Source organism: Dermacentor silvarum, chromosome 3, assembly GCF_013339745.2.
Source record: "Dermacentor silvarum isolate Dsil-2018 chromosome 3, BIME_Dsil_1.4, whole genome shotgun sequence".
Taxonomy (NCBI): Eukaryota; Metazoa; Arthropoda; class Arachnida; order Ixodida; family Ixodidae; genus Dermacentor; species Dermacentor silvarum.
The window spans coordinates 134,990,197-135,003,717 of NC_051156.1; the positions used below are offsets into that span (position 1 = coordinate 134,990,197).

At 45.4% G+C, this 13,521-nt stretch overlaps 1 protein-coding gene across 3 annotated transcripts in view; it reads right to left on the minus strand.

Annotated features, from left to right (window-relative positions):
- LOC119445793 (eukaryotic translation initiation factor 4E transporter-like) overlaps nt 1–13,521 on the minus strand; it is a 52,671-nt gene that overhangs the window by 34,402 nt on the left and 4,748 nt on the right. For all 3 annotated transcript variants that reach the window (XM_049663647.1, XM_049663646.1, XM_049663645.1), the window contains exons 2-6: nt 9,309–9,600; nt 7,579–7,950; nt 6,608–6,789; nt 4,157–4,525; nt 2,122–2,336 (exon numbers count right to left, since the gene is read on the minus strand). In XM_049663647.1, the coding sequence (XP_049519604.1) occupies nt 2,122–2,336; nt 4,157–4,525; nt 6,608–6,789; nt 7,579–7,950; nt 9,309–9,600 (1,430 nt within the window). The remainder of the gene's footprint in view (nt 1–2,121; nt 2,337–4,156; nt 4,526–6,607; nt 6,790–7,578; nt 7,951–9,308; nt 9,601–13,521) is intronic.

The window sequence follows — 13,521 nt, forward strand, 5'->3', positions numbered from 1 at the left end:
CTTCTTTGGTGTTTGTGCGTTTGTTACAAGTTGGCGACGACGGACGAATTGAGAAGCGGAATGGCAAAACTTTGAGCTTTCGAACGATACCAAGATGGAGGCGCTCGGTGGCGGGAAATACGAGATATGGCTCCGTGAACTGCGGTGATTTTGCGCGAATTAAAGCTGTTTTCTCGCCCTGCGCACTGACGAATTAAACTTTTTCGGGCACTTTCAGTGCGTTTTCAGCCAAACCATTTTGATGCAGCGTAGATTAGGCGTTGCAGATACCCAAGCGCGTGGTTTTCAAAAATCGATTTTTCTCGCGATTTTCGCGATCCTTATGCCCGCGTCCCCCCTTACTTTAGCTAGTTTTAATTGTGTTTCAATGATATGAATTTCGGCTAATACGAATATTTTTCGTGACCCCGTGAGATTCGTATGATCGAGATTCCACTGTACATCAGTGACTGCTTATTTATTTGCGTAAAAGGTCGCATTTCAATATAACAAAATTTCAATATAACAAAATAAAGTGCCGATTTCACCGACTTCGTTATATAGAGGTTTAACTGTACTTGCAATGCACACAATCTTGTATGAATAAATTGTCATTCAAAACATGTTAAAATTGCCAAGGGCCTTTCTCCAATCAAGTTAACATGGCTACGACGAGTCACAAGGGTCAGTTCATTCGAATTGCAGTCTTGAATTACCAGAATCCAACTAGGCACTAAGGTTTTCGTGGTACCGTATTTACTGGCATAATGAACGCACTTTTTTTCCTGAAAAATATGCGCAAAGTTGGGGGAGCGTTTATTATGCGGGGAAAAATTTAGCGATTTTTTTCCACCTCTAAAAAAGTCGCAGTTTCGCCCAAAAGGCAAACCATCGATTGCAGTAGCAAACGCATAGACAGCTATACAAAGTAAGGATAGTAGTTTTATCAGCCGTATAGACTTTCAAAGTAATTTAACCAGCATGGTGTCAGCGTGCACAGGCAAACGTGAACCAATCAGACTCGATGACCGCGGACACTCGCTGTTGAAATGCTGGCGTGAGGAAGCGCGGCAGCAACAGCGAGCAAAGTGACCTTCGTGCCGTGTATCGCTTCAACGCAAACTGAGCGGTGCTAACGGTGCACGCACAAAGGTATAAGCCGCCGTCGCACCTAGACTCGGCCTCCCGACGAAGATCGCTTTCAAGATAAGGCGCGCTCGGCCGTGCAATGTGCAGTTGCTGCACCGGTGCCATGCGCGCGACGAAATACGGCCCGTTTCCTCCCCGCTTTCCTCCCTCGAACGCAGGAGACAGAGCCGTGATCGTCGGCGCTGATGGCAAAAATGCGCCTGGAGTGGCCATTTGATTGCTCTCGCAATAAAAGTAGGAGACACGCGGAACGATTGCGTCCGATACAGCGTCCAATACAATTGTACCCGCCGAACGCCATATCGGACGCCGAATCGTACTGTCTCTCTCCCTACTACGCGGCAGAAAGTTCAGAGTGCGTTTATTATGCGGGAGAAAAAAAAATCCATATTTTGACGACTAAAGTTGGGGGTGCATTCATTATGCAAGTGTGTTCATTACGCGAGTAAATACAGTACTTGGTAGCAACTAATGCAATGCCTACACCATGTAAAGCATGTCTGTACCGCTAGCATGGAGTTCCAAGTCGAATTTTGAAAGGTAGCGAAACAGCTGCAACAGCTTCATATTAAAATTACTCAAAGAAAATCTGGCACTACTGTTACATACACTGCCCGTACAGTCTTATCCAGCATGGGAATAATTAATAGTCCATGGATTTGTCCAAACTTCGTACTCTTGACTGAGGTTAACACAAACAAGGTTGTTTATAGTAGCGTCGCCTCAAATATGCCGAAAGGCAACTAGCCTTACTTATCCTGTAATTTCTACATTCGTATCGTTTTTGAAACATCACAAATACATCTCACTAAAACATCTGAACTAGTCACCCATGGCAAGTTACTGCCAATAGGCACCCAGATCTAGCAACAGGCATACTCATAAGTGGACAAATTTAGCAATATTAGTAGGAAACTACCAGCTGCTATTGACCACCTATACCAGGTGCAGTATGATGGGGTAAGGGTGAAGTTTTAAGAAAAGGGCACGAACCGAAAGGAACCGAGGACACCAGTCAGGCTTGAAGATGTCATTAAAATCGAAGCCGTCCTGAGTGGGCAGGGCTGGTGGGGCACCGCCGACATTGTCTGGCAGAGTGGGGCTCGTCGTCAGTGGTGTCGAGGTCTCTCCAGGCCCGTCACTCGACGACTTGCTCACATTGGTGGCGCAATTTGCACTCATGCTTGACGAATCTCTGCTGTCACTTCCTGTCAAACACAGAAGTTCTCGTTGAGCATCACGGTGATGCTTGCTTTGAAACTACGAGTGGTCTGCCTTTCTTAAAGCAGGGCATGCAGCGGACTAAAGATTGACTACGATGCATTGAGATTGTGCTGGGTATGAAAGGACTAAGCTTTTACATCTACGAAATAACAATATTAACAGGAGTTATATTTTCTAAACTGAAGAGGAATCTCAGATACAGATAAAGCAACATTCTGCAATTCCGCTATGATATTCTGGTACTAGCAGTGTTGGCCCTTTTAAGTGCACATAAACTGAATTCAGTGTACCGCAATCTACAGGATGAACAAACACAGGAGGCACTTTATAACTAAAACCTCCTGCTGTATTAATAGTCAAACCTCCATATAGCAAACATGAATAAAGCAAATTCACTATACCAAAGTAAATCTAAACGTTTCATACCGATATTGCTGCATTACAAATACAGAATACAACAAAGGTAATGTTGAATGTGAATTCTTAACAAGTTAAGACTACATGCACCGAATGAAACTGAACTGAATTGCCGAAAAGGTGTTACGTCGTATTACAGTCGCCGCCGAATTTTTCAGACTCCGAAAATTCGGGCTTGTTGGATATTCCGGACTGTATACAGAGACACGAGTCTTGCCCAAATCCAAGCAAATCTGATCGCCTCTAAGCGTAGTACGAGGCAGGGCATTATTAGGGATATTTTTATGCCATTCTAAGCCTAATAATTTAAATTTGTGGGGGTGAACGAGTTTTTCGGATGGTTCGATTTTCGGACTTTTTTTCGATCCTGCGAGGTCTGGAAAATCGGTTGGCGACTGTAGTGTGTGCTCCCATGCAAAAGTATAGTGGTGTATTACGCATGCATCAAACTCGCATTCATTGCCACATTCAATATATTGAGCACTGCATAACGATATGCCCCTGCAAATGCGCTTATAAGAGGGACGTGATCACCTCTCGCACCGTCGAAAATATATAATGCCAATGAATTTGAAACAGCGCTGTTTTGGCAGACACTGCAAAACAAGGCATCAAATCTGAGGGGCAGTACATGTGCCATGGAGGAAAAATGAGTAGGGCGAGTCAGTTTTGCTCGCCGCACATATGGATGACTCGTGCAAATTGCGGCCATTCGTCATTGGCTAGAGCAGGCCGCCACTGCTTCAAAAATGCGAACGGCCTCCCAGTCCAATATGCATTCCACAAGAAAGCGTGGATGACAGTGGCTCTGAGCATGGGATACCGAACTAGGAGATGTCTGCGCTGCCGAGTGTGCTTTTGTAGACAAAGGCTTTCCAAAAGAGAGTGTTTGGGCTGTGTGGCCCTCACGTATTGTAAGGGTCATGCAGCCCGACAAATGCCAGATCCTTAGTACAAGTGCCCGATGGTGGCATGACACATCCATACAGGCCGGTTTGCTTCTGCGCTGCATCCATTTCTCCTGAATAAAGATGCACAAGCACTTGGATGCTTGTTGGACTGGAGTGACCAGGGGACATGCTGCCATGCAGCCAGTTGTCTCGATTCTGTCATGCAGAACTTCGCGTTCGCCCTTCTTTTACTGCGGCCAGTACAGCACTTTTGAAAATGTTCAGTTATATATGAATGCAGTTTCAATAGACAGGGCCGAAAATAGGAAATGCAGTGAAATGTGGTCTTTACAATCAATTATTCATTATATCTGGGATCGTTAAAAGTGGGTCCGACTAACTATTTCCCTATCCCCTATGGGTTTGTTATGTCCAGGCAAGCAGCATGCACAATTCAATGATGAGAGAAAGTGCAAAAGCATAGAAGACCAGCTCACTCTTGAGCGTAGGCGCTGCAGAGACTGCAACAGCAGGCACAGAGTACGAAGTCGTGGTGGTCGTCCCAGAAGTGGAACTCTGCGATGATGATGATGCTGTAACTGCCATGTGCTGCTGCTGCTGGTCCTGTTTGCTGCTGCTCTCCTGATCGGGAGAGCGACGCTCAGGACCGTTCTGCTGCTTGCGGTTGGCGAGCTCACGGTTGCGTCGCATCCGCCGGGCAGACGAAGACGAAGGACCCCGGGTGGGCCGGCTGCCAGCCTCGGGGTCCTCATCGAAGCCCACCAGCTCGATGGTGTCGTGCTGGCTGGTAGGGCCACCCACAAACCACTCGGGCTCTTCCTCTTCCTCAATGCGTTCGTCACGGCCTGAGAATAAGTGGTTGGGCAAGGATGGTAAATGAGGCATTGCTATTGTGCAGCAGCAGCAATGTTTAGACGAACCCGCAATAAACACTCGTGGCTTGAAGATAAAGGCGTACCGACATGATATTTCTTCATCTTCGTTTTGTGTTTAATGAAAGTTCGGGACCTTGAAACCCTAGAAAAATACTAGCAAGCCTCAAAGCGTTTTAAATATTATAATTGCTTTTCTACAACCAGTTTCGGTTTCATATCTACCATGTTGTGACATGATGCAGAAGGTGGTAATGTGGGAGAAGGACACTGCGACGTTTTGACAAGCGCTTGCTCATCTGCTACATCAACCCTCACAAGCAGCAGCATCGAGGCAACCGAGCCTGCCGCAGCAAGTGTCAAAACGTCCTAATGTCCTGCTCCCATGCAGACTTGTATACATCACACAAAAAAAAAAAAACTTTGCCGATTACAGTTACTATTACCTTCAAAAACAACCGATTACGATTGCAAATTACTGCCCCACAAAAGAAATTTAGCAATGACTAAAAAGCAATTTATTATTTTAACGTTACTTTCCTCCCTATATTTATCAGCATTGCACAAATACAGTAAATAGAACGAGCTTGCCTGGTTCTTTCAATGCATCCTCTGCAGCCTTTCACACATTTATCTTCACTAAGTATTCCTTTTAAAAATTTTATATGTAATCTTCCCCAATTGTCTAGTCAACACATCTGCACCAACACTGAAAACACGCTCAATGTACGCGCTGAGAAGGGCTGCATAGTAACGAACATCCTGCTCAAACAATTGTGATTACTCAATGCCACAATGCTCAGGTCTGGGTTCTCAATAAACACAGCACTACATTGTCGCTGGGGGTAGGGGAAGGCATTCACGAACTAACCAGTCAGTGAATAAACCGAAAAATTGTATTAGGCAATTCCCTGGCATCAACAGCCAAAGTGGCCACCGCTATCGAGGCATTACGATTTGTCGGCCAACCTCTGGTGGACCTCCTCTTGGCGCCCTTCACTCATTAGCCATTTGGACTTCTGTAACGGACGCCAGCAAACATTCATGTTCTTTGAAAACGTAACGTGAACGGAAAAGTCATGTTCAAGTGATCCAGGTGTAGCTGCAGGACACTGGGAAGGAGGTAACCCACGCACATGTCTTCGTCCCTTTGGACTAATTCCCGCCAAATCCAAGTTATCAAAACTGCATCACTTGTCTGAGCTCATTGTCAAAAATGTAACTGGTTACATGTAATTGGTTACTGAAAAAAGTAATTACAGGAAGTGTTACCGAGTAAACAAAGTAATCGTTAAATTCCAATATTATGAAAGTCCATTGATGACAATATACACATGTAATTCGTTGCCTACAAGTCTGCTGCTCTCATGTGATCACCTTCTGCATCATGACAGAAACTGAAACTAGCGGTAAAAAAGCTATTATATTATGTAAGGCATGCAGAGGTGTGCCAGTACTTCAGAGTCAGAGGTCTGAAAACTTCATTCAACGCAAAAAAAAAAAAAGTGTTAGTAAGAAAGCCAGATATAAAGGACCAGTTTTCTCAGCCAGCTAAGACTAGTTCATGTCTGATAAATTGCTACGCTAACCTTACGTTGATGGAAGACATGCATGGTTTACAGATAATTACATCTTGACTTGTAGGAATGCAGTCAGCTCTGAGCAGTCATGCTAAGCAGGAGGATTATTAGATAGCTGTAAAAAAGAATTCTTGCTTTTGCACCTGACGTTAATAAGGACAGGAAATTACGATTGCTCTTGAAATATGTATGCAAATGTGTACTGAACACAGTTGAGAACTTAAACGGCTGTGACATTTTAGTGCAAATCAATATCCACTGCAATGCCTTCTCTCCCACATAGCACTTGCAATTGGCACAAACATGGCAATGAAAATTTGCTTCCGATAACCTGTTATCAGGCATAGAGGGGGTGTCAACAGCCCAGCTAATATTACACGATAAATGCCATCTAATAAGTTACATAGTAATTAGAACAAGACAGCAAAACTGAAGAAGCTAAGAAAGAAAAAAAGTTGAGGTTCACACGGCTCACCTCTTCGCCGGTCATAGCGGTTGGAATGTCCTCCCCCGCCGCCGCTCGAGTGGCCAGAGTCGTCAAATCGTCGCCCTCCATAGCCGTACTCACGGTCTCTGTTCTCACGATCCCAGTCCCGCTGGTCTCGTAGGATTCGACCGCTACCTATGCGCCGGCTTGGGGGCTCCCTATGAAGTAGCCTGCAAGCAAGAAACAAATCAATTAAACCCGTTGTTGACCTAATGTTTCAGCATTTCCTATGAATCCCTACAGTCCGTCCCATAATTACGAGTCGGGGTGTGCAAATACCAAATAGTAGATTGCGAATCAAATATAGAATCGAGAAATAAAAGAAAATCTGAATATCAAACCAAATACTGAATATCACAATTTATCACTTTAATGCTTACAAATATTTAGCAAGAAAACATGGCGCTGCACATGCACGAGAGTCTTATAGCATTGCATAACAAGAATGTACCAAGCTATCAGCAACATGGTACACAGAAATCAAGATATAAGTATGGTTTACTCTTAAAAAGGGAACTCGAAATTAGTATGCCAGCACTAACTACAGCTCAGTTCTAGCATATCAAGGTCTGGAAATTTTTTTATCAACATAATATCTGTTGAATAGAATCAAGTGCCTTTTTCCCTCTGAAGCTACACAATTAGTGACACTGTGTAATGGCAATCTCATTGCAAAGAAAGCTTTGCTTTCCAGTTTTCCTCCAGAATACAGAAGGGCTTTTCCATCTTTATGGCAGGTGGATTATCGTGAAGCCAATCTGCACAAACAAAAGCACGGACCGCGCATAATGCGACTCGATCACTGCTTCACACATAGCCATTGTTGGTGCTGTGCTGGTCGACCGTGGTCAGCTTTGATGGCAAGGTACAGGTACCTCTTCATTGTCAAATTCAACGCGATTTGGCACCCGTCAAGAATTCTTAAATCGGGAGGGTCACGGCAAGTTTGTGCGACCTACCCCTGCGGGTCATCCTTGGAGCCTGCCTCCGAGGACGGCCGGGGCGGCTGGCTGACGTGGCAGCCCGTGCCGAAGCTGCGCCGCTGGGGGCTCAGCACCAGGTCATCGCGCTCCTCCCGTGCCAGCCGCTCCTTGGGGTCTGTGCTGCTGCGGCGCTTGGGACCCCCCAGGCTGCCACTGGGCTCTCCCCCGCCCCCTTCAGAGTCCAGCCGCTCCCGCTTGCTGCGCTGCTGCCCCCCTCCCGCTGATGAAGACGAAGAGGGGGGAGCAGTGCTGCCCGCCGAGGGCGCGGCAGTCTCCTCGGCGGGGGACACAGACCCGCCTCGTCGCTTGCCCGAAAACCACCGCTCGGGGTCCCACATGCCAGACAGGCTGCAAGAGAGCCATCGAGAAAATAATTAATCTTGTGCAAGAACAAGGGCAACCAAGGCGCTCAACTTTGTTGCAACGCCAAGGGAAGCACAGAAGCAATTGACTGTTACAATTAAAATATACAAGAAGGGGAATGAAAGTGGAAGAAAAAACCACCATTGGGAGTGAACCATGACCTTGCCAACCTCCGATGTGATCCATCATGAAAAATATAAACAGGAGAACTGAAGACAAGAGGGGTCCCTTGCTCTTGTCACATTTTGCACCGATTCAGGACAAACAGCACCCAATCTGTGGTACTTTGAAAAACATTTAACACTTCCAAAGAGTATGGAGCAGACGCGAGCACTTCCAGCTAGTAATGAAAGCACAGACAACGCTGCCTGAAGCACACTGCCCACAAAGGGGTCTTCACGGGTATGCCTAACTAGCACCACACAGCTGCTGGCATTGGCCAGCATCCACAAACTAGCGACAGACATTCTCTGTCATACAACTCGTTCAAAGCACAGATTGTATCCAGCTTTTTTTTTTTTTTTTTTTGCTACAGCATTTGCTACAGCTGCCAGCTGGTTGTAAATGGGGCTTATGATACCACACGAAGGAGCCATTCTGTAGTAAAGCTTTGTTTTGGGTAAGTTTCTCCATTATGGAAGCATAGGCAGGGCAGCACGAAAAACATGGACTAAGAAGGAAGGCTTAACGGGACGGGCACAATTGTGCTGTGTACTCCTCACGCAAAGGATCACAGTCTGCAAGCTCCCCAGTCTGCCTGCACAAGCTGAATGCAACTTGACATTGGCTTTTAAATCCCTATTCAATAACTTCTCAGCCTCTAAACGACAAGTACTCATCACCCACAAGAAATAAACTTCGCAATTTTCCCTACAGTTAGCACCACTGGCTTGCAAACAGTGGAATGCAGTAACGCAGGTAGTGCATACCGCCAGCATGAGCAACAAAACCACTTGCTCAAAGATTCCACCTACAAGTATATGAACACTGCACACTCTTTCAGAATGCCTATTCACCCATTCAACATACAGTCAAACGCCTTTATAACAAGTGCTTGGGGCCTCCGAAATTATCCGTTAAACAGGTCACTTCGTTGCAAAGGCATTCACTGTAGAGGCACCACTGTATTCACGAGTTCCAGGCTTTGCAAGGCATCAGCATGTGCCAATATTGACACATTTCAGAGATGGGCATGTACATATGCACCTCCGCTGGGAGGATGCATAAAGGCCAAATCTTGCGACTTAAATTGTGGGCTTTTGATAAGGGAATTGGAAAGCTTGCATCTGCTGTTTCAGATGTAACAACAATATTCTGGCTGAGAGTACTGAAAGTGCACTCACTTGTTGTAGGCTGGATCCAAGCAGGCAGGACGCTTGTGGTCACCATTTCGCAACTTCAGCAGCTCTGCCTTAGAGTACTGGTGCCGTGGTGGGCCGGCCTCCTTGGCAGCACCATTTTCTTCTGGTTCTGCCGAGACTTCCTCACCCGTTCCAGTCTTGCTATCCCCAGAACTGCTACTGCTGCTGCTGTCACCTTCCTCCGTCACTGCAGATGTCGCAGTTGTCGCAGCACATTCCACCACAGCTGCCACGCAATTTTCCTCCTCCTCTGCCACCTCTTCCTTGCTGTCACCTTCAAGGAACAAGCAGCGAGCACCAAATAAAAAGTCTGAAGTGCACAAACACAGAAGTGCAATAGCAGGGTTGAGTTTTGCTCCCGACTCCAAAAATGGTTGCAGTTTCCACACACCTGCCACGCGATACTTCATTTGAACCAACAGTGAGAGCAGCTCATTCAACTGATAATGAACACACAATTACACAGATGAGTAATTCAAAGCTACACATGATTAAAAATGTAGTATAGTGGAGGGCTGGGGATCAATCTTCACCACCAGCAGTTCCTTTTGTGCACCTAATGTTTCTGCAATCTGGACCGTCAAAATATGGTCGCTACAAGTTGGGAATTGAACCCACGTCATACTCAGCATGCATGGCAAACTACAATAAGCAAGCACCTGACTGACTGCTGAATTCACAATCCCGACCAATATGCACTGTGGATCAACACTGAGGAAACTGGCCTGCATCGGAACCACTGCGAACAACCCATGCTTTTGTCTCCAGCGACAAATCTTTGGACTCTCAAACAAAACTTGCCAATGAGCGACACGAGATCACAACTCCAAAACAATGTTGAAGTGACCAAAAAATATGATTAGCCTGCAATGTAGAAAGAGTGGCGAGAGTCACATGCTGCTACTCTTGAAGGCTCTGGGATGGGGCACTGCAGGTATACGATATATTAAACATAGGTTTGTTTGCATGAGACACTGAGCTACATTTTGAGTTTTTCCACCGTTAAGTGTGTGATCAGCTGTGCATACAGCAACATGCACACTCTTTAGAGTGAAACAAATTTTTAAAGTGCGGAAGACACTGAATGCACTAAGCACATGGCATTATTCCTGCAGTTTTATCCGCTTCACATGAAGATGGATACAATTCCTGCCACTTGGGTCCCTGTTGCTGAGCAATACGGTGCCATGCAACAGCTGCACATCCGCTATGAAGGCAACAGCTCAGAAGTATCTAATCAGCTAAGCTTCCAGATTCCTTCCAACATTCAACTCGGTGAAGGTTACAAGCTGCTAGGTAAAAACACAACCAACACCTTTAAACTTCACCTAATCCTGCACCAGATTAATTTTACAATCCAGCGACCAAACAGTACAAAATGTACTACGACCACATTTATTTTGTTTACATTCTGTCAGCCGACAAAATTTTAATTAAATAAATTTGCCTTAAGTAACAATTTCACAGAAATGTGGACATAAAAATGGTTACATTAGGTTGTGTTAAGCTATCGCACAAAGGCAATATGAACAGGACTTGACATAGCACTGTTATGATCCGCTTGGAACTCTGCATATCTGTTGTGGAAAACCAAACCCGCGCACGTTCCCGTGTCGGGGCAATTATCTTCATCCCCAAGAGGCGGTTATGATCTTCCTGGAAACTGTACCTCTCAAATGTGGGAAACAAGCCCAAGCGCCTTTCCCGTGAAGAGATAATCCCCTTCATCCACGAGAAAGCGTCGCACCTCTACGACCTGAGCAGACGAAAAAGGCGAGCTACCAAAGGAGAGGACCCGAGGGGGAGGAGGTCGTCAACTTGACCACCTGACAGAGGACTGACACTTCCACAAGTTCTCCGAAGGAGACATTGGCTACCACAAGACCACGAGGGGTTATTTAAGGCCGTCCTGGCCCCCGTGTTAAGAGAACCGCTCGAGACTCGGATAGAGTCAAAACCATGTACCAATGAAGTGAATACAATCTTTTCTATTTTTCGTCACCACGATGCCCGCCTTCAACGTCATCGACTGATTCTTGCGGTGACGACCCACCTAACCCGGTCGAGATTATATCAGCACCACCACTTATATACAAAAAAAAAAAAAAAAAACAAGTAAAAATGTACCAACAAAATTTGACAGGTAAGCAACGCCCACCTACACTGGAATGAGTTCGAATATATCAACAGTTGCTTCTGATAAACTACAACTGGACTGGCATTTATGCCTCGGCACTGCTCCAGGCAGCTTCCATTGCGTGCAACAGGCTCTTTACGATAATGTCTGTAGTCCAAAGGAACCAGCTAAATTGACTTTAGACAATAATGAAACAATTCTGAAATGTGCACGGAGAACTCTATTGAGCGAAGTTCCAGGTACAACCATTGACTAATTTCCCGTACAAAGGTCCTGAATTAATGATTCGATAAATTAACATCTGCACTTGATTTGCAACATTTGACTCATTTAAAAGTTGCATTCCAGTGCACTGTAGTTATTCCACTGCGAAATACTGTTGCACACAACGGTCACAATATAGGAAGTCTGCATACATGATATTTAGCGGTCAGCCTATCCAGCAATGCTGAAGGCCATAGTTAACATGTTAGCCGCAAAAGCATTCTTCGAAGTCTAAATTAGTGCATACTGTGACCCACCAATGGGTTGCACACATTTGTTTATGTAGCCAGAGAATCACTACTGGTCAGTGGCCCCTGCAGTTGGTGTTTTCAACAAGTATGGTTGAAACACTGATATGTACGATATTTATAGAATATGCCACGTGATAGACATGATATGGAAGGTTTAATGGCACAAGGGTCAGGTCTGAACAAAGAGTGCCAAGCAAATGGTCACAAGTTTTAATAGAGCAATGAATTGCAAAGGGTAGATGTAACATGGCTGTAAAGAGGTCTGAAATACATTCGCTGTGAAGTGCGTAAAATATATATGCATTAAAATTATGACTAACTCCCGAGGTGCGCTATGAACATAAGCAATAGGCTACGAGCGATCACATACCAAAATGTGTCAGTGCCAGCAGCACTACTGCCTCAACAGAAACCTTGAAAGCAAGGGCCTGGAGGTACGTGTAATAGTCTTATCTTGTGTCCAGCATTTATAAGCATGACAAACCTAAAGACACTCGCACATGTGACACTCACAGCTCAATGCAACTATTTTCGTTTGTTTAGCACTGGTCTCTTCCACAAAGCTTCTAGGGTTAACTCGTGCAGCTCAGCTCCAAATCTCATTCGGAGGAAGCAAACACTGGTCGGTTTGCAATGCCTCCTCTAAATTGGTTTGGCATGCCCATGATGTACACACGTAGATGACATGCAAGCGGCCTCAACAACATAGCATAAGAACAGCCACTGCAAGTGGATGTGTAATGCCAATTGCTTTTGGCAGGAAAATTGAAAAGTGCGTACCCTGAATTAATACTTTACCCACCACCAAAGCCCAGCAATGTGAAACTGGGAGCCACACACACACACACACACACACACACACACTAATGACTGAGCTATTGTTTAACTTGCATTCTTGACGGCTTGCACAGAGTACTGTGCATGCTGGAGACAGTGGCATGTGTGCTATGTAGTAGGAAGGTAACAGCATGACATGCACAGAGTCCATCTGCCATCGCTGGATAGCAGATGGGTATATCATCATCTTTATCAGCCTATACTTTTATGTCCACTGCAGGACGAAGGCCTCTCCCTGCTATCTCCAATTACCCCTGTCTTGCGCTAGCGTATTCCAACTTGCGCCTGCAAATTTCCTAACTTCATCATCCCATCTGGTTTTCTGCCGACCTCGACTGCGCCTCCCTTCCCTTGGTATCCATTCTGCAACCCTAATGGTCCACCGGTTATCCATCCTATGCATTACATGGCCTGCCCAGCTCCATTTCTTCCGCTTAATGTCAACTAGAATATCGGCTATGATGGGTATATGGTGTGGACCAAAAGAGGTGAAATGCAGAGAAATTCGACATGCAGCAAATAGGAGTGAAGAAAACAAGTTGGCCACCTCGGTGAAGAAGAGATGCAGGAGCGTTACAAGTTCATTGGCACCAATCAGCCAGTGAACAGCACTTCACCAGCAAAATTTCAAAGCAAGATTTCTCCATATTTTCTCTGTGCCCTCATTCCCATATGGAGATGTGTCAAAAACAGTCTGCTAGCCCTT